The 20,916-nt window shown below is 48.2% G+C and overlaps 1 protein-coding gene and 1 non-coding gene across 5 annotated transcripts in view; both read left to right on the top strand.

Annotated features, from left to right (window-relative positions):
• Positions 1-20,916, top strand: part of LOC110490240 (striatin-interacting protein 1 homolog) — a 44,924-nt gene that overhangs the window by 19,407 nt on the left and 4,601 nt on the right. For 3 of the 4 annotated variants that reach the window (XM_036944538.1, XM_036944540.1, XM_036944541.1), the window contains 15 exons: positions 10,183-10,251; positions 11,425-11,531; positions 13,084-13,211; positions 13,479-13,667; positions 14,072-14,122; positions 14,952-15,184; positions 16,442-16,507; positions 16,636-16,699; positions 17,184-17,255; positions 17,666-17,740; positions 17,907-18,004; positions 18,245-18,371; positions 20,134-20,234; positions 20,516-20,582; positions 20,767-20,871. In XM_036944538.1, coding sequence (XP_036800433.1) covers positions 10,183-10,251; positions 11,425-11,531; positions 13,084-13,211; positions 13,479-13,667; positions 14,072-14,122; positions 14,952-15,184; positions 16,442-16,507; positions 16,636-16,699; positions 17,184-17,255; positions 17,666-17,740; positions 17,907-18,004; positions 18,245-18,371; positions 20,134-20,234; positions 20,516-20,582; positions 20,767-20,871 — 1,552 coding nt within the window. The remainder of the gene's footprint in view (positions 1-10,182; positions 10,252-11,424; positions 11,532-13,083; positions 13,212-13,478; positions 13,668-14,071; positions 14,123-14,951; positions 15,185-16,441; positions 16,508-16,635; positions 16,700-17,183; positions 17,256-17,665; positions 17,741-17,906; positions 18,005-18,244; positions 18,372-20,133; positions 20,235-20,515; positions 20,583-20,766; positions 20,872-20,916) is intronic. The other variant, XM_036944539.1, reaches the window with a different exon arrangement.
• Positions 8,463-8,536, top strand: trnaa-ugc. Its single transcript has one exon. It is a non-coding gene; the product is annotated as a tRNA-Ala (tRNA).

Genomic DNA, 20,916 nt, shown 5'->3' with positions numbered 1-20,916 from the left:
AAAGAGACACAGTGGGGAAAGGAGACACAGTGGGGAAAGGAGGCACAGTGGGGGGAAGGGACACAGTGGGGGAAAGAGACACAGTGGGGGAAAGAGACACAGTGGGGAAAGGAGACACAGTGGGGAAAGGAGACACAGTGGGGGAAAGAGACACAGTGGGGAAAGGAGACACAGTGGGGAAAGGAGACACAGTGGGGGGAAGGGACACAGTGGGAGGAAGGGACACAGTGGGGGAAAGAGACACAGTGGGGAAAGGAGACACAGTGGGGGAAAGAGACACAGTGGGGGAAAGAGACACAGTGGGGGAAAGAGACACAGTGGGGAAAAGAGACACAGTGGGGAAAGGAGACACAGTGGGGAAAGGAGACACAGTGGGGAAAGGAGACACAGTGGGGGAAAGAGACACAGTGGGGAAAGGAGACACAGTGGGGAAAGGAGACACAGTGGGGGAAAGAGACACAGTGGGGAAAGGAGACACAGTGGGGAAAGGAGACACAGTGGGGGGGAAGGGACACAGTGGGGGGAAGGGACACAGTGGGGGAAAGGAGACACAGTGGGGGAAAGGAGACACAGTGGGGGAAAGAGACACAGTGGGGGAAAGAGACACAGTGGGGAAAGGAGACACAGTGGGGGAAAGAGACACAGTGGGGAAAGGAGACACAGTGGGGGAAAGAGACACAGTGGGGGAAAGAGACACAGTGGGGAAAAGAGACACAGTGGGGAAAGGAGACACAGTGGGGAAAGGAGACACAGTGGGGAAAGGAGACACAGTGGGGGAAAGAGACACAGTGGGGAAAGGAGACACAGTGGGGGAAAGAGACACAGTGGGGGAAAGAGACACAGTGGGGAAAGGAGACACAGTGGGGGAAAGAGACACAGTGGGGGAAAGAGACACAGTGGGGAAAGGAGACACAGTGGGGAAAGGAGACACAGTGGGGAAAGGAGACACAGTGGGGAAATGAGACACAGTGGGGAAAGGAGACACAGTGGGGGAAGGAGACACAGTGGGGGAAGGAGACACAGTGGGGGAAGGAGACACAGTGGGGGAAGGAGACACAGTGGGGGAAGGAGACACAGTGGGGGAAGGGGACACAGTGGGGGAAAGAGACACAGTGGGGGAAAGAGACACAGTGGGGGAAGGAGACACAGTGGGGGAAGGAGACACAGTGGGGGAAGGGGACACAGTGGGGGAAGGGGACACAGTGGGGGAAGGAGACACAGTGGGGGAAGGAGACACAGTGGGGGAAGGAGACACAGTGGGGGAAGGAGACACAGTGGGGGAAGGAGACACAGTGGGGGAAAGAGACACAGTGGGGAAAGGAGACACAGTGGGGGAAGGGGACACAGTGGGGGAAAGAGACACAGTGGGGGAAGGATACACAGTGGGGGAAGGAGACACAGTGGGGGAAAGAGACACAGTGGGGGAAAGAGACACAGTGGGGGAAGGAGACACAGTGGGGGGAAAGGGACACAGTGGGGGGAAAGGGACACAGTGGGGGAAAGAGACACAGTGGGGGAAAGAGACACAGTGGGGGAAAAAGACACAGTGGGGGAAAGAGACACAGTGGGTGAAAGAGACACAGTGGGGGAAGGAGACACAGTGGGGGAAGGAGACACAGTGGGGGAAGGGGACACAGTGGGGGAAGGAGACACAGTGGGGGAAAGAGACACAGTGGGAGGAAGGAGACACAGTGGGGGAAGGAGACACAGTGGGGGAAGGGGACACAGTGGGGGAAGGAGACACAGTGGGGGGAAAGGGACACAGTGGGGGGAAAGGGACACAGTGGGGGAAAGGGACACAGTGGGGGAAAGGGACACAGTGGGGGAAAGAGACACAGTGGGGGAAGGAGACACAGTGGGGGAAAGAGACACAGTGGGGAAAGGAGACACAGTGGGGAAAGGAGGCACAGTGGGGGGAAGGGACACAGTGGGGAAAGGAGACACAGTGGGGAAAGGAGGCACAGTGGGGGGAAGGGACACAGTGGGGGAAAGAGACACAGTGGGGGAAAGAGACACAGTGGGGAAAGGAGACACAGTGGGGAAAGGAGACACAGTGGGGGAAAGAGACACAGTGGGGAAAGGAGACACAGTGGGGAAAGGAGACACAGTGGGGGGAAGGGACACAGTGGGGGGAAGGGACACAGTGGGGGAAGGAGACACAGTGGGGGAAAGAGACACAGTGGGGGAAAGAGACACAGTGGGGGAAAGAGACACAGTGGGGAAAAGAGATACAGTGGGGAAAGGAGACACAGTGGGGAAAGGAGACACAGTGGGGAAAGGAGACACAGTGGGGGAAAGAGACACAGTGGGGAAAGGAGACACAGTGGGGGAAAGAGACACAGTGGGGAAAGGAGACACAGTGGGGGGAAGGGACACAGTGGGGGGAAGGGACACAGTGGGGGAAAGAGACACAGTGGGGAAAGGAGACACAGTGGGGGAAAGAGACACAGTGGGGGAAAGAGACACAGTGGGGAAAGGAGACACAGTGGGGGAAAGAGACACAGTGGGGGAAAGAGACACAGTGGGGGAAAGAGACACAGTGGGGAAAAGAGACACAGTGGGGAAAGGAGACACAGTGGGGGAAGGAGACACAGTGGGGGAAGGAGACACAGTGGGGGAAGGGGACACAGTGGGGGAAAGAGACACAGTGGGGGAAGGAGACACAGTGGGGGAAAGAGACACAGTGGGGAAAGGAGACACAGTGGGGGAAGGGGACACAGTGGGGGAAAGAGACACAGTGGGGGAAGGATACACAGTGGGGGAAGGAGACACAGTGGGGGAAAGAGACACAGTGGGGGAAAGAGACACAGTGGGGGAAAGAGACACAGTGGGGGAAGGAGACACAGTGGGGGGAAAGGGACACAGTGGGGGGAAAGGGACACAGTGGGGGAAAGAGACACAGTGGGGGAAAGAGACACAGTGGGGGAAAGAGACACAGTGGGGGAAAGAGACACAGTGGGGGAAGGAGACACAGTGGGGGAAGGAGACACAGTGGGGGAAGGAGACACAGTGGGGGAAGGAGACACAGTGGGGGAAGGGGACACAGTGGGGGAAGGAGACACAGTGGGGGAAAGAGACACAGTGGGACGAAGGAGACACAGTGGGGGAAGGAGACACAGTGGGGGAAGGGGACACAGTGGGGGAAGGAGACACAGTGGGGGGAAAGGGACACAGTGGGGGGAAAGGGACACAGTGGGGGAAAGGGACACAGTGGGGGAAAGGGACACAGTGGGGGAAAGGGACACAGTGGGGGAAAGAGACACAGTGGGGGAAGGAGACACAGTGGGGTAAAGAGACACAGTGGGGAAAGGAGACACAGTGGGGGGAAAGGGACACAGTGGGGGGAAGGGACACAGTGGGGAAAGGAGACACAGTGGGGAAAGGAGGCACAGTGGGGGGAAGGGACACAGTGGGGGAAAGAGACACAGTGGGGGAAGGAGACACAGTGGGGGAAAGATACACAGTGGGGGAAGGATACACAGTGGGGGAAGGAGACACAGTGGGGGAAGGAGACACAGTGGGGGAAAGAGACACAGTGGGGGAAGGAGACACAGTGGGGGAAAGAGACACAGTGGGGAAAGGAGACACAGTGGGGAAAGAGACACAGTGGGGGAAGGAGACACAGTGGGGGAAGGAGACACAGTGGGGGAAAGATACACAGTGGGGGAAGGAGACACAGTGGGGGAAGGAGACACAGTGGGGGAAAGAGACACAGTGGGGGAAGGAGACACAGTGGGGAAAGGGACACAGTGGGGAAAGGATACACAGTGGGGAAAGGGACACAGTGGGGGAAAGAGACACAGTGGGGGAAGGGGACACAGTGGGGGAAGGGGACAACAGGGGAAATCAGTAAAGTAATGTACTGCTCTGTAGGTTTAGGCTTGTTAGAACATCTTAGTAGCTACATTTTCAGAAACATACATGCAATGCATTGCAAAATTAATAGGAAATATAGTCAAGACGTTGACAAGGTTATATATAATGACTTTTATTTGAAATAATAATTGTGTCCTTCAAACTTTGCTTTCATCAGAAAATCCTCCATTTGCAGCAATTACAGCCTTGCAGACTCTTGGTATTCTAATTGTCAATTTGTTGAGGTAATCTGAAGAGATTTCACCCCATGCTTCCTGAAGCACCTCCCACAAGTTGGATTGGCTTGATGTGCACTTCTTACGTACCATACAGTCAAGCTGCTCCCACAACCGCTCAATAGGGTTGAGATCCGGTGACTGTGCTGGCCAGTCCATCATAGACAGAATACCAGCTGACTGCTTCTTCCCTAAATAGTTCTTGCATAGTTTGGAGCTGTGCTTTGGGTCATTGTCCTGTTGTAGGAGGAAACTGGCTCCAATTAAGCGCCGTCCATAGGGTATGGCATAGTGTTGTAAAATGGAGTGGTAGCCTTCCTTTTACCCTGTACAAATCTCCAACTGTACCACCACCAAAGCACCCCCAGACCATCGCATTGCCTCCACCAAATCAAATGACATTTTATTTGTCACATATACATGGTTAGCAGATGTTAATGCGAGCGTAGCATAATGCTTGTGCTTCTAGTTCCGACCATGCAGTAATATCTAACAAGTAATCTAACAATTTCACAATAACTACCTTATACACACAAGTGTAAAGGAATGAATAAGAATATGTACATATAAATATATGGATGAGCGATGGCAGAATGACATAGGCAATATGCAGTAGATGGTATAGAGTACAGTATATACATATGAAATGAGTAATGTAGGGTATGTAAACATTCTATAAAGTGGCATTGTTTAAAGTGGCTAGTGATACATTTATTATATCAAATTTTTTATTTTTAAAGTGGCTAGAGATTTGAGTCAGTATATTGGCAGCAGCCACTCAATGTTAGGGATGGCTGTTTAACAGGCGGATGGCCTTGAGATAGAAGCTGTTTTTCAGTCTCTCGGTCTTTGCTTTGATGCACCTGTACTGACCTCGCCTTCTGGATGGTAGCGGGGTGAACAGGCAGTGGCTCGGGTGGTTGTTGTCCTTGATGATCTTTTTGGCCTTGCTGTGACATCGGGGAGTGTAGGTGTCCTGGAGGGCAGGTAGTTTGCCTCCGGTGATGCATTGTGCACTACCCCCCCGGTTGAGCCTTATGGTTGAGGGCGAAGCGATTTCCGTACCAGGCGGTGATACAGCCTGACAGGATGCTCTCATTTGTGCATCTGTAAAAGTGTGTAAGTGTTTTTGGTGACACGCCAAATTTCTTCAGCCTCCTGAGGTTGAAGAGGCGCTGCTGTGCCTTCTTCGCCACGCTGTCTGTGTGGGTGGACCATTTCAGTTTGTCCGTGATGTGTACGCCAAGGAACTTAAACCTTTCCACCTTCTCCACTACTTGACAGATGACATCAAGCACTCCTCCAGCATTAAATTAGTTTTTTCTGCGTCTCACGAATGTTCTTCTTTGTGATCCGAACACCTCAAACTTAGATTAGTCTGTCCATAACACTTTTTTCCAATCTTCCTCTGTCCAGTGTCTTTGTTCTTTTGCCCATTTTAATCTTTTATTTTTATTGGCCAGTCTGAGATATGGCTTTTTCTTTGCAGCTCTGCCTAGAAGGCCAGCATCCCGAAGTTGCCTTTTCACTGTTGACGTTGAGACAGGTGTTTTGCTATTAATGAATGAAGCTGCCGGTTGAGGACTTGTGAGGCGTCTGTTTCTCAAACTAGACACTCTAATGTACTTGTCCTCTTGCTCAGTTGTGCACCAGGGCCTCCCACTCCTCTTTCTATTCTGGTTAGGGCCAGTGTGCGCTGTTCTGTGAAGGGAGTAGTACACAGCGTTGTACGAGATCTTCAGTTTCTTGGCAATTTCTTGCATGGAAAAGCCTTAATTTCTCAGAACAAGAATAGAATGACGAGTTTCAGAAGAAAGTTATTTGTTTCTGGCTATTTTGAGCCTTAATCGAACACACAAATGTTGATGCTCCAGATACTCAACTAGTCGAAAGAAGGCCCGTTTTATTGTTCTTTAATCAGGACAACCGTTTTCAGCTGTGCTAACATAATTGCAAAAGGGTTTTCGAATGATCGATTAGCCTTTTAAAATGATGAACTTGGATTAGCTAACACAACTTGCCATTGGAACACAGGAGTGATGGTTGTCGATTTCATAAAAAAATCTGCTGTTTCAAGCTACAATAGTCATTTACCACATCAATTATCACTGTATTTCTGATCAATTTTATGTTATTTAAATGATCTAAAAAACAAGGATATTTCAAAGTGACTCATCAATAAGTCAAATACTATACACTGAGTGTATAAAACATTAAGAACAGTCGTCCTAATATTGAGTTGCGCTACCTTTTTGGCCTCAGAACAGCCTCAATTCATCGTGGCATGGGCTCTGCAAGGTGTCGAAAGCGTTCTACAGGGATGCTGGCACTTGTTGACTCCAATGCCTCTCACAGTTGTGTCAAGTTGGCTGGATGTCATTTGGGTGGTAGACCATTCTTGATGCACACAGGAAACTGTTCAGCGTGAAAAAACCCAGCGACGTTGCAGTTCTTGACACAAATAGGTGCGCCTGGCACTTACTACCATACCCGGTTTGAAGGCACATAAATATTTTTCACTCTCTGAATGGTACACATACACAATCCATGTCTCAATTGTCTCAAGGTTTAAAAATCCTTCTTTAACCTGTCTCCTCCCCTTCGTCTACACTGATTTAACAAGTGGATTTAACAAGTGACATCAATAAGGGATCATAGCCTTCACCTGGATTCACTCAGTCAGTTCTTAATGTTTTGTACACTGTACAATTTCAGGTGGTCTTTTCAAACAGCTCCTACACTTAAAGGGCATCCCATAAGCATACCACTGAATCGATAAGTAGGTATATTAAATGTCCCCACGGAGTCAATTCCTCTGTCACCTGCCTGCCTGAGGTTCCTCCTCTCCCTAAGGGAAGATCTACTGCTGCCTCACTATTTTGGGTCTCTACCAACCTTAGCCATGGACTAATCTACCTAATGGGAGAGGCTGGTAGAGATGGTGCTGATAATAGCTGATTGGCGTGTGTGTGTGTGTGTGTGTGTGTGTGTGTGTGTGTGTGTGTGTGTGTGTGTGTGTGTGTGTGTGTGTGTGTGTGAGAGAGGGCAGGGAATTGAACAGGATTGAACATCTATTTTTAATTATTCTCCCGGTGGGAGTGACTCTGGGAGGTGGTACAGGCCGTGGTCTATGTGTGTGTGGAGAGGAGACAGACAGCTCGATCATGACTCAGTGTCCAGGAATGGCTTCCTGTTCTGTTTCTTCTGTTGGGTATTTCTGTCCATCCCCTTGGCTCCTCTTTAATGAGAGAGTCACCGCCAGGCAAGGCTAATCCCTGCTGAGTGTTGCTGAGGGACCCTGGACAGTGTGGAGTTAAACACACACAGGCACGTACAAGCACACGCACGTTCACAGACCGGCAGAGAGATACACACTCACACCAGAAATGTTAATTCATGAATACACCATTCTCTCTTTCTCTTCTCCGTCCTACCTCCCACATCCATCCCTCTTCGCTTCAGCTAGTATATGAGGCACCTACTGGCTCTTAGTGAGGGGGACAAGAGCAGCGAGAGCAGGTTGAGAGCAGACAGAGAGGGAGACAGAGCACCGGCCTCTGCGATTCACAGCTCACTGGCGAGGCGGCAGAGCCTTCAAGGCGTTGTTTCCTTCCTTTAGTCTATGTGCTCCTCTGTCCTGGTCTCTGACCTCTGATTCTACGGCTTAGCAAGCAAGCAGCCGCCTCCTATTACTTCGTAGCACCTGTTAAGCTGCGGAGCCAACACACAGGGAATGATCTCTGTCTGTATTTCTCCTCTGCTATTTATCCTGCCTGCACTGGTGTTCATTCTCAGTTGTGATTTACGCTGGGGGTTTTTTTTCACTTCAAATCAAATACAAGTTTGTCACATGCTTCGTAAACAACAGGTGTGGACTAACAGTGAAATGCCTACGGGCCCTTCCCAACAATGCAGAGAGAAAGAAAATAGAGAAATACTAGGAAAGTCAAACACGTAATAATAGATACACAATGAGTAACGGTAACTATATACAAGGGGTACCAGTACCGAGTCCATGTGAAGGGGTATGAGGTCATTGAGGTAGATAAGTACCTATAACTAGAAACAAAGTGACACGGTAGTAGCAGCAGCGTATGTGACGAGTCAGAAAAATGAATGCAAAAAGGGTCAATGCTATTTGGTTAACTATTTAACTAACTATTTAACTGTCTTATGGCCTGGCGGTAGAAGCTGTTCAAGGGCCTGTTGTTTCCAGACTTGGGTGGCTGGAGTCTTTGACAATTTTTAGGGCCTCCCTCTGACACTGGCTGGCATAGAGGTCCTGGATGGCAGGGAGCTTGGCCCCAGTGATGCACTGGGCCGTACACACTAACCCACAACCCTCCAGGGTCCTTAGCTCAGTGATGGTCGGTCCAGTGTGGCTCAGTTGGTAGAGCATGGCGCTTGCAACGTCAGGGTTGTGGGTTCGATTCCCACGGCGGACCAGTACGAAAATGTATACACTCTGAATAAGAGCATCTGCTAAATGACAAAAAATAGAAATGTACAAAATGATGAGCTTGGAGGGCACTATGGTGTCAATGAACTGCATTATCATGTAGGCCTTTTGTCCAAGTGGGAAAGAGCAGTGTGGAGTGCAATAGAGATTACGCTATCTGTGGAACTGTTGGGGTGGTATGCGAATTGGAGTGGGTCCAGGGTGTCTGGGATGATGGTGTTGATGTGAGTCATGACCAGCCTTTCAAAGCACTTGTCGGCTGCAGATGTGAGTGCTACAAGGTGATAGTCATTTAGACAGGTTACCTTTGGCGTTCTTGAGCACAGGAACTATGGTGGTCTGCTTAAAGCATGTAGGTATTACAGACTGGGTCAGGAAGAAGTTTAAAATGTCAGTGAATTAACTTGCCAGCTGGTCAGCGCATGCTCTGAGTACACGTCCTGGTAATCCATCTGGCCCTGCGGCCTTGTGAATGTTAACCTGTTTAAAGATTTTCCTCACATCGGCTACGGAGAGGGTGATAACCCAGTCGTCTGGAACAGTTGGTGCTCTCACGCATGGTTCAGTGTTGCCTCAAAGCAAGCATAGAAGGCATTAAGCTTGTCTGGTAGTATCACGTCACTGGGCAGCTCTTGGCTGAGTTTCCCTTTGTAATCCGTGATAGTTTGCAAGCCTTGCCACATCCGACAAGGGTCCGAGCCAGTGTAATAGGATTCGATATTAGTCCTGTATTGACATTTTTCCTGTTTGATGGTTTTTTGAGGGTGTAGTGGGATTTCTTATAACCGTCCGGGTTAGTGTCCCTCACCTTGAAAGTGGCAGCTTTAGCTCAGTGTGGATGTTGCCTGTAATCCGTGGCTTCTGGTTGGGAAAAGTATGTACGGTCAATGTGGGGACAGCGTTGTCAACGCACTTATTAATGAAGCCGGTGACTGATGTGGTAAACTCTGAAAATGCCATAGGATGATTCCCAGAACAAATTCCAGTCTGTGCAAGCGAAACAGTTCTGTAGTTTAGCATTCGCTTCATCGGACCACTTCCGTCACTGGTACTTCCTGTTTGAGTTTTTGCTTGTAAGCAGGAATCAGGAGGATAGAGTTATGGTCAAAATCGCAAAATGGAGGGGGAGGGAGAGCTTTGTATGTGTCTCTGTGTGTGGAGTGAAGGTGATCTAGAGTTGTTTCTCCTCTAGTTGCACAGGTGAATTGCTGGGAGAAATGAGAAGTTGTCCTGCATTAAGATCACCGGCCACTAGGAGCGCTGCCTCTGGATGAGCATTTCCTTGTTGGACAATGGATCTATACAGCTCGTTGAGTGTGGTTTTAGTGCCAGCATTGGTTTGTGGTGGTAAATAGACATCTACGAAAAATATAGATGCAAACTTGGTAAATAGTATGGTATACAGTTTAGCAGAACCTCAAGACTTCCTTTTAATATTAGAGATTGCGCACTAGTTAAGAAAGCGACACCCGCCACCTCCTTGTCACTTTAATTATAGGAAATGAGAACTTCCTGACCCCATGACCTGACCAGAGCCTAGACATGAGCGATATCTCTCGTCTGTTTTTAGCTGTGGTGTGGTATGATTTGTACTGTATACAAGCTGAACTGCTTCTGTGTTTCACTCTGCAGTAACAACCAAGCCTGCAGCAGTGCAGTGAGGAAACCTGCCATCTCTCTGGCGGACAGCACAGAACTCAGGTGACCATCCTTCCACCTCACTGATTTTTACAGCAGTCGCCCAATCAGCCAAGCACAAAATCCCAAACAGCAAGCAATGCATATGTAGAAGCATTATGGCTAGGAAAAGCTCCCTAGTAAGGAAGGAACCTGGCCAGCCCTCTTCTGGCTGTTCCAGGTGGAAACTATAAGAGTACCTGGCCATTTAAGGCCAGATTGTTCTTCAAGATGTTCAATTGTTCAAGGATGGGCAGCAGGGTCAAATAATAATCAGTGGTTGTAGAGGATGCAACAGGTCGGTACTTCAGGAGTAAACACCACTAGAGGGATATCAACAGACCACCAACTTACTACCCTTAGGCAAGGCTGAGTATAGCCCACGAAGATCTCCTCCACAGCACGAGCCCAAGGGGGCACAAAACCGGATAGGAAGATCACATCTGTGACTCAACCTACTCAAGTGACAAACCCCTCCTAGGGACGGCTTGGAAGAGCCCTAGTAAGCCAGTGACTCAACCCCCCTAATAGGGTCAGAGGCAGAGAATCCCAGTGGAGAGAGGGGAGCCGGCCAGGCAGAGACAGCAAGGGAGGTTCGTCGCTCCAGTGCCTTGCCGTTCACCTTTGCATCCCTGGGCCAGACTACACTCAATCATAGGACCTACTGAAGAGATGCGTCTTCAGTAATGACTTAAAGGTTGAGACCGAGTCTGCGTCTCTCACATGGATAGGCAGACCATTCCATAAAAATGGAGCTCTATAGGAGAAAGCCCTGCCTCCAGCTGTTTGCTTAGAAATTCTAGGGACAATAAGTTGGGAAACTAAATAACACGTCCTAATAGCTTGTAGAAAATGGAGGCCATTATGGCTTGTTTTCCATCTGAATCAAGGCGTTAATGCACCGGACACTGCCTCGCTAACATTGTATAATTACTGTAGGGTGATTTAGGCTGATGCATTAGCTAGGCAAGTGCATGTGGAAACGTGTACAAGAGCATTAAGTGTGATCACACACACATTTACAGATTCACACATGTACAAACTACACATAGGCAGACATAATGTATGCACAAGCACACACAGTTATATTTTTGGAGTGGAGAGCTGTTCTACCTCAGTAGCTTACAGACTATTTGTCTTGATGCATGCATGCACACACCTGTTCATTCTGACCTCTGACCTCTTGTGTTCCACTAGGGTCTTGCTAAGCATCATGTACCTGATGGTGGAGACCATCCGTCTGCAGACAGAGGACGACAGGCCAGAGTGGAGAACTGCCAGAGAGGCATTCAAGACTGAACTGGGTTTGTGTGTGTGTGTGTGTGTGTGTGTGTAAGACGTTTCTGTAATTTCAACAGTAAAACACTGTAGAATGCAGTAAAATGCCATACATGTGTTTTACAGCACACCAAGACTTTAATTTCAACAGCAAAACACTGTGAAATGCACAGTAAAATACCATAAATGTGTTTTACAGGATTAATGATGGTGCATTGTGGGTTAATGTTGTGAGCTGGGAAAGAGTCTTGCTCATTAACATGCTGTATGTTAATGTGTGCCTTGTAAGAGGCTGTATTTGTTGCACCCGTGAGTGAGAATGCTGTACCCACCCAGAATACAGTAATATACTGTATTTTAGGAATTGTATTTTAGGAACTGTATTTCAGGACCTTACTGGCCAATTGCTGGCAGTAATTGACTGTAATTCAGAATACAGTACCAAACTGCATTTTTGGAGTGCCAAAAACCTTTTGAGCAGTAGTGGGTGCATGGTATTGTTATCTTTTAAGAGGCTATATTAGTGAGAATGCTGTACAAATTTAACTGATATGTGATAGTAGTTCCCTAACAATGAAATGTATATAGGGAACAGATCAGCGTTAGCCTGGGTGACGTGACCCACGTGACGACGCAGCTCGAGAGCTGGCCTCTGCCAGACTAGATCAGAGTTAGCCTGGGTGACGTGACCCAGGTGACTACACAGCTCGAGAGCTGGCCTCTGCCAGACTAGATCAGAGTGGCAGTGAGTCTTACACCTTTAATGGTTGAATATTTAACAATGTCTATTCAATCTGTTTCACCCTGTAATAACAGACAGTTTGGAAGCCTTTGTTTAGGCCTGTGATATAAAAAAACAAATGTTCATAAATATGATGTAATATTCAAATACCTAGCAGCCAACCTTCTCGCTCCAATCCCTTGTAATTACAGGAAAATACTGCAATAATTACTTTCTTACAGTTTATTAGGCACCTTTACTGTATTGGACTGGGTTTCATTTCTTTGACATTATAGTCATTTACAGGAAGGAGATGTCAAGCCACCGTGAATATCTCAGTAATGTTTGGGCACTATCCAGAGATAGTCAGAGAGATATCATAAGATATCTTGCTGTAATAACTATTATTTTGAAGACCAGTGTCTTCTTAACTACAACAATATTTTCAGTAACGGTTTCAGAAACGTTTCTACATGCTATGACTTTGATATGTGTTTTTTTTCCTTCTCAACTTTGGTTGAATGCACAGACCGTAAGTTGCTAATGACAAGAGTGCCTGCTAAATGACCCGAATGTAAAAATTAAAACTTGCAAAGAGCACTGGGTGATTACAGATTTATACCGTAATTGTTATTGGTACTGTAATTTAGATTGCAGTAACTGACTTGGTAGTGTAAATTAGATTACAGTAACAGTTTTGCTACCGTAAAATGGATTACAGTAGCTGTACTGTAAAAGAAAGTACAGTAACTTACTGGCCAATTGCTGCCAGTAAGTTACTGTAAATTATACAGGAAATGTTTTAGTGTGTACACTGTATGTGTGTGCTGGCTGTTGACCCTCTCCTCTAACCTCAGGTTCTCCTCTGTACAACGGAGAGCCATTTTCCCTGTTGCTCTTCACCATGGTGACCAAGTTCTGCAGTATGAACGCTCCACACTTTCCCATGAAGAAGGTCCTGCTCCTGCTCTGGAAGACCATCCTGGTCAGTAAGCTACAGCACCGACACCATTAACTGTCCGTTTAGTAGGCTAGCCGCTCCGTAACAGAGGTATTTCATCCACCACTAGTGTAAATTCAAAACGCTTGCTAGAATGACGTTGGAACCGGAGTGTCAGGTTCGACTGGCTCCTGCAATGGAATCGATGGGTTCGTAAAATTCGGTTTGCCAATAGCTGCACAGAGCTCTGTCCGTGTGTTCATGTACATCTCTGTGGCTTTCTGTGTCCATCTGTCTCTCTGCGTGTCACAGTTCACCATGGGGGGCTTCGAGGAGCTCCAGGAGATGAAGGTTCGAGGGAGAGAGAGGCTGAGCCTGCCCCCCTTGCCTGAGGACAGCATCAAGGTAATTCGGAGCATGAGAGCAGCCTCTCCTCCAGCCTCGGCAATGGAGCTCATCGAACAGCAACAGCAGGCCAAGAGAGGACGCCGCAGCCGCAGGGTACGTATTATACAGCCATCATATCATGCACATACTGTTCCTGGAGCTTTTCACACACACACACACACACACACACACACACACACACACACACACACACACACCTGTGCGCTAGACTCACTTGACTGAATACACACCCGATGTGTTCTAACAGCGAGCCTAACTAAACCCGTGCAGTCACAACCTCACGGCGCCACGCCCTCTAACAAGCATGGATTGCTCAGCCTGACTGTAGCAGTAGAGAATGTGACTAGGAGCTATGTGCACACCCTCGGTGTACTGCACTCCCCCTGACACGTTTGTTCTTTTAACCTCTTCCTCTAATCCCAACTGTGCTGTTTTTAGACTGGGGCTCTGACTTCACCAGGCTCTCAACCGCCCTCCTCTTCCTTGTGTCCCTGCAGAGTGCCTTTGTTGATAGCTTGGAAGGAGACAGTCCCTTTCCCAAGAAGCAGGTCTTTACCCACTTTCCCTCTGCATTTTCTCTGCCTCGGGCTGGTTCTTGCACCTTCTATTCCTCCACCTCTTTCTTTTCCTCTTCTTTCTCCTCTTCCTCTTATTCCTTGTCCTCCTCCTCCTCCTCTTCCTCCTTCCCCTTTTCTCCTCCTTCACTGCGCTCTGCACTGTATGGGTGGGTACAGAGGCGGGGCTGGCTGTGGTCGAGGTCCCTGCGGACATGGCGGGAGCTTTCCTCTCGTCTCCATCTCCACCGGGTTGTTAGGCCGCCAGCGTATCGCTGTAGAACAACAGTTCACTGCAGCTTCTTTCCCACCACGCAGCTGAATGGCTTGTTCTCCATGGGATATGAGTCATGTAGGTCTATGCTGGTCACACTGCTTCCGTTACCTCTGTTGCTCTCCTCGCCAGCACACAGTCTACCTGACGACTACTTACTACCACCACACCGCCATACGTTGCATTGCACTGGCGCTCCGCTGCTATTAAATGCAACCCCCTTTGCCTGATGCTTGTTGCATTGATGATGCCGCAGTCATTCATTAAAACTATGGAAGTGGTTTGAGATTATTGGGGTTTGTGTTTGTATGACTCATTATGGTTGTAAGTGGAATGTTTAACACTTGAATATGGAGTTGGGCCCAAAGGTTCCTCAGGTTTTTTACTGGGAGTTTCTGTAACTTTTTTGTCTTGGAGTGCAGCCTTATGGTAGGTAAGTCTTGAGTATTGCTTGGGGTTGAAGTGGGAAGCCTGTGTGTGTGTGTGTGTGTGTGTGTGTGTGAGGGGACGGCCTCTTTCATGCCCCCTGCTGGTTGTTCTGGTTTCCAGCCCCTGGTAAAGCAGGACAGCCTAGACACGTACAACGAGCGAGACCCCTTTAAGAACGACGACGCACGCGACGAGGAGGAGGATGGCGAGGAAGCCGACAGTGGCATCGAGGGCGAGGTGGACCCCCTGGACCGTGATGTCATCATCCAGCCGCCACCCCCACCGCCCCCGCTCAGACCCCCCACTGAGAGTGCGTCCCTCCCCAAGGGTCTGCCCTGGGCCCCCAAAGTCAGGTAAGGCTGGAACGCCCAGTTCCAAACCAACCTCTCGCCCCTCGCCATAACTCTTAACCCTTCTGTGTTTGCAGATCTGAAGGGATTGGATAGGTGTAATATAGTGGAAGCTCCCCAAACACCATCAGAAGGCAGGGTGGATCGATCACCTTATTGGTTACCTCAGATCTGCAAACTCAAGTGATAGCATACAAAATCAAATGTACACTGGGTTCTAGTTTTGTTATTCTACACACTCGTGCTGCTGATAGTGCCCCCTCTGTTTAGGAGGACTCAAAGTAACCCACCTCAGTCACTCATACAGTAACAGCCAGCTCCCCCTCGCAAGATGGCCTCTGTCTACACATTAGTGACAGTGGCCTATCTCTCGTGTTTGTGTGTGTGTGTGTGCGTGGGTGGACTTGGCGACATGAATGATAATTTAGCACATGAGGTGGAGTTCCAGATCCCAATATCACACAGTGTACAGAGGCAGCATCGAGTGTGACTGATGAGGCTTTAAGCAGCCAACACGGCACCCTAAAGTGTGTGTGTGCAAACACTCTTAAGATGGATGTCTGTTGGATGCATCATCTGGTTAGCAGCCAAACATCTTTTTTTTTTTCTTTTTTTTTTCTGTTTCAAATATTTGTATTAAACACACACAAGAATGGTGTATAAGGTATACAAGACAGGTATACAATTCTTATCTAAACATAAAAGAGCATAAAGGAACAACAAGACCCAGAGTCCTGGGTGCAGAACAAATAATACAAAACACGACATACAAAACAAGGACACGTAGAAAGAAAGAGGGAAGATGTCCCCCCTTATTGCCCCCCCCCCCCCCCTCCCAACTGCTCGGGTGGCAGGGCCAGCACATGCTGCCCAAAGGTAGATTAAAATATTACAATTGAGAGTGCGTTAATAAGTACAAATTCACAGCGCCGACTCGTCCAAGTAGGAGAGGAAAGGCTGCCAGATTTGATCAAATGTTGATAATTTATTGTTCAGAATATATCTAATTCTTTCTAAGTGTACAGTGTTTGCCAATTCACTGAGCCATAATTTGGTAGAGGGCGCTTCCCTCCTCTTCCAAAACAACAAGATTCGTTTTTTTGCCAAACATCTTTGATCGGTCTGTTTAGATAGTATCTCGACAAGCCCGGGAAACACAGTAGGTCTCGTAGTGTGATCAGTGAGAAGGTGAATCTCAGACTGGGGGGGGTTAGTGAGGGGCAGCAGGCCTCTATCGAATCTATCGGTCTGTCTCCACAGAGAGAAAGACATCGAGCACTTCCTGGAGACCAGCAGGAACAAGTTCATCGGCTTCACTCTGGGAAAGTGAGTGTCGCTTTCACTGTGTTGTTGTCTGAAAGGCTCGCTCCACGTAGTACACTGCCATGTGTGGTCCTAGTTATTGCAGTGCCAGTGACTGTTCTCTCTCGGCTGCTATGTTTTTTTTCTTCTAGTGACACAGAGACACTGGTCGGTCTTCCTAGGCCCATACACGAGAGTGTCAAGACCCTCAAACAGGTAAGGGGGAGATAAATCTCTCGTTTTTCCTCTTCTGTCCTTTCTACCTCTCCTCTCAATCCCTCCGTCGCTCTCGCTCCACCAGGATCGAGTGTTACACCGGTGACGAAGCATTGACCGTTTATTTGACCAGCGGGTCAATATCCCTGGACATTGACATCCCACTCGGACATCTAATTGTGTGTTTTGAACTGACTGTGAAACACCGTTACACTGAGGAATGCCCTTCTGTGTGTCAACCTGTGAATACTAATGAACGCCCGTTCAAAGCCGCTTCTGTTTACACCCCGCGCGCTGCCTGACGAGATGATGTCGGAATACTATGGTATATCGCCATGGTGATGTCTCATTGAAAAGGTGTGAAGTGGAATAGAATCGATTGTGGTTATGAAGTGCTTTGCACTGGCTCTCCTAGTGCTTTATATTGTATTGTGTATTGTGGCTAACTCACCCAATCCAACACCATGCTCTCTTTTCCCTCCAGCACAAATATGTCTCTATAGCTGAGATGCAGATCAAGAGGGAAGAGGAGCTTCAACAGTGCCCCATGACCCTGGTCAGTGACGCTTCTCACTGTTTACTTTATATGAAATGACAGGAACTCCTCTATTTGAATGAGTTTAATGCTAGGCTAAAACTCTACTAGAAAATGAAGTGGGGGGGCTGTCAATGTTTTGACCCCTAGTTGCACCACACCTCCCAAAAGCATAATGTCTGCTCAATGTCTACATTTTTACATTTTAAAACTGAAGGGCTTTTTGTGTTTTATGTTGTGAATGTGTCTTTGTAATAACATTTGAATTCTATCTCTCTTCTAAAATAGATTCTTAATCTCAATGAGACTAACCTGGTCAAATAGAAATATGATCTTTCATTTTCTAAGTATTGGAACAGGGCTCTGTGATTGGAAACAAGATGACTATAGACCGTGTGTAACTCATATCGTGTGGTGTTGTGTTGTGTCAGGGAGAAGAGGATGTGGATGAGACCCCAACAGAGATCCTGTATCTGGGAATGCTTCCTAACCTGTCTCAGTATGTGGTGAGGACATCTACCGTTATATTCTGCTCTACCAAGACACTTCACATGGCATCATCTTACTTTGCATCTCAAAAATCATAGATTGTTACTAAGTATTTGCTGTCTAGACCTGTCATGTTTCCGAGCTGAGAGGTTGAAAGCTAAAAACCCACATTGTATTGATCAGATTGCCCTTCTGAAGCTGCTGCTGGCTGCAGCACCTACCTCCAAGGCCAAGACGGACTCCATCAATATACTGGCTGATGTGCTGCCAGAGGAGATGCCGTGAGTGTAATAGCCTTGTGCCTCTCCTTGTTCCCTCACGGCCATCTTTGCCGTTCATGCTTAAGTTGAGTGATGGCGATAAGGAGGACCTGTAATATAGTTTGTTCATAGATAAAGTCAATGACTATAGATTTGTCATGTCAAGGGAAGTTGTTGCTATGAATCACATAAAAGGGGTGTGTGTGTGTGTGTGTGTGTGTGTGTGTGTGTGTGTGTGTGTGTGTGTGTGTGTGATGGCAGAATCACGGTCCTCCAGAGCATGAAGCTGGGTATTGACGTGAACAGACACAAGGAGATCATTGTCAAGGCCATCTCTGCACTTCTGCTGCTGCTCCTCAAGCACCTGAAACTCAATCACATCTACCAAGTAAGCCCACCTACCGCCCCTACCGGTCTTTCTTTCTCTCTACCTCTCTCTCTCTTTCTCTGTTCCCCCCCCCCCCCCCCCCCCCCCCCCCCCCTCACACCCCAGGTCAGCCACTATCTCTCGCTCTCCATCCCTTTCTCTCCCCCACCCCCTCAGGTCTGCCGCTGCTCTCTCACTCTCATCTCTTCCAGTGGGGTAGTGGAGGGTAAACGCAGTTTAACCACTTTTGCAGAAAAATGCATTGAAAATATAGGAAGCTTAACTTTTTTTTTACACCACAGCAGGCGAACAGTTTACCCCCCCCCCCCCCCCCCCCCACACACACACCTTTCCCACCCTCACACACTAAGTCAGCCTCCATTCTCTCTCATCTCCCTGCCTTCCACATTCACCACCACATTTCTCTCGCTTTCTGTCTTCATCTCCTCTCACATCCCCCACCCATTTGGCTCCTGGCAGCCGACAACACAGATCCTGCACTGGAATGATAGGCACACAGTCAAAGGTTCATACGTCTCCCTGCACACAGAGAGGGAGGCAGGATAGAGGGAGGCAGGATAGAGGGAGGCAGGATAGAGGGAGGCAGGATAGAGGGAGGCAGGAGGAGGAGGAGGAGGGTTGGAGAAGTACCATCAGACAAGAAATGGGTACATAGCCGCACCATCCATTTTCTAAAATGCAAAGCTGAGCTCCTTCCAAAATCTGCTCTTGTAAAGGAGGATTATAATTCCCATTTTGGGCCGATTAGCTTGTATCGTCGTCCTACTGCTGCTTCTCCCTGAGACGAGAGAGTGTGTCTCTCTTCAGCACACGAAACCATGTACCTTTTTTAAAAGGGATTGGTTCAAGGTTGACTTTTTGGCACGCAACCACTATTGATAGGTAGTGAATCGTCTTCAGAGAGAAATGGAGCATCTGCTCTTTTGACAATAGTGTGCTTATACCTGGCAGCAGGTCAGGACTGTTCTGTCAAATCCTACATGAAAAAGGAGCTAGTTCCCCATTTAATAGGATGAAAGATGAACAAAGCTGGATGTAAAATTATAGTAGCGCCATCTACTGCCCAAAATGATTACCTTCACTCTTATTTCCCACGACCAACTGCCAAATGAAGCTTGTTGCAAAGATGCATTATTGCAACTGCAGAACCCAGCTCAGTGAAAGGGTTAAATGAGTCTGCCTATCCTGCTGGCTCTTAGACGGCCATGCCGCAGAGCTGAGTACTTCCAGGGAGAGCAGATTGGCTAAATCCTCTGATTGGAACCCCCGTCATTCCCATCGTGAGAGTGTAAAGGGGTTGTCATTTCAGAGTGTCTTTTACACCCCAAAAGTCGGATGACAGAATGCTCATCATTGTTCCTGCTTTGAATTCATAGGCACACAGCAATAATAGTAGCTGTGCTAACAAAAAGTGGTCTTGAATGGTCTTTTGATGATAGTAAACGATTGCATAGAATGTAGAAAAGAGGAGAAATCGGTCTACTCCTGAACTCTGCAGGCTGCTCATAAAATATAAAAAGACTGGGGGTTGGAGGATTAATCTTTTATTATTTAATGGATATGAATTTTTATTATTAGGAGTTAAAGGGCTAGTGGGTCTTAGTGCTTTATCTGGTCCTCCATGGTTCCTGAGCACTAAAGACAGTCAGGGACTTTGCAGTGACCTTGTACTTCCTGTCTCTCTCTCTCGCTCTCTTTATCTCTCTCTCTCTCTCTCTCCCTCTCTCCCTCTCTCTCTCTCTCTCCCTCCCTCTCCCTCCAGTTTGAGATTGTCTCTCAACACCTGGTGTTTGCTAACTGCATCCCACTGATCCTCAAGTTCTTCAACCAGAACATCATGTCTTACATCAGTGCCAAAAACAGGTAGGACTCACTGACTACAACTGACTACCACTTAGATTCTGCCACAGTGCCAGAGGTGCATCTGCACCCACATAAAGGCATGGCTTCCGACTGCCAGGTATTTGTTTCCTGCTCATAAAAGACACCAGCGGCTGAGGGGTGGAGGTGCCAAAACACGGGGGGGGGGGGGGGGGGGTTCAGGTGTGGTTGGCAAATATGTACCTCTCACCTCAATGACAGGTGTAACACCACTGTTGACACAAAGATGGGCTGTAATACTCTCGTTTGTGCTCTCATTGTAGTATATGTGTGCTGGACTTCCCTCACTGTGTGGTCCACGAGATGCCTGAGCTCACGGCTGAGAGCTTGGTGAGTCCAGATCACAAACCCATGTGTTTACATCAGACTGTTCGAATGTTAAAAGACCTGGCTATGGGTTTGGTTCATCTGTTGGCTGTGATTAGACACTGGACGTGTCCGGCTACCCATCCTACATGTATTCTTTGTGGGCGTTTTCAATTCTCCTAACCCTGTTGTTGCCTGTGATTTGTAGGAAGCTGGAGACAGTAATCAGTTCTGCTGGCGTAATCTCTTCTCCTGCATCAACCTGCTGAGGATCCTCAACAAGCTGACTAAGTGGAAACACTCCAGGACCATGGTGAGAGAGACCTGGTCCTGCGTCTCTTTATGATCACATGTCCCT

Source organism: Oncorhynchus mykiss, chromosome 15 (genome assembly GCF_013265735.2).
Source record: "Oncorhynchus mykiss isolate Arlee chromosome 15, USDA_OmykA_1.1, whole genome shotgun sequence".
Taxonomy (NCBI): Eukaryota; Metazoa; Chordata; class Actinopteri; order Salmoniformes; family Salmonidae; genus Oncorhynchus; species Oncorhynchus mykiss.
This window is presented reverse-complemented; position numbering and strand designations above follow the sequence as displayed.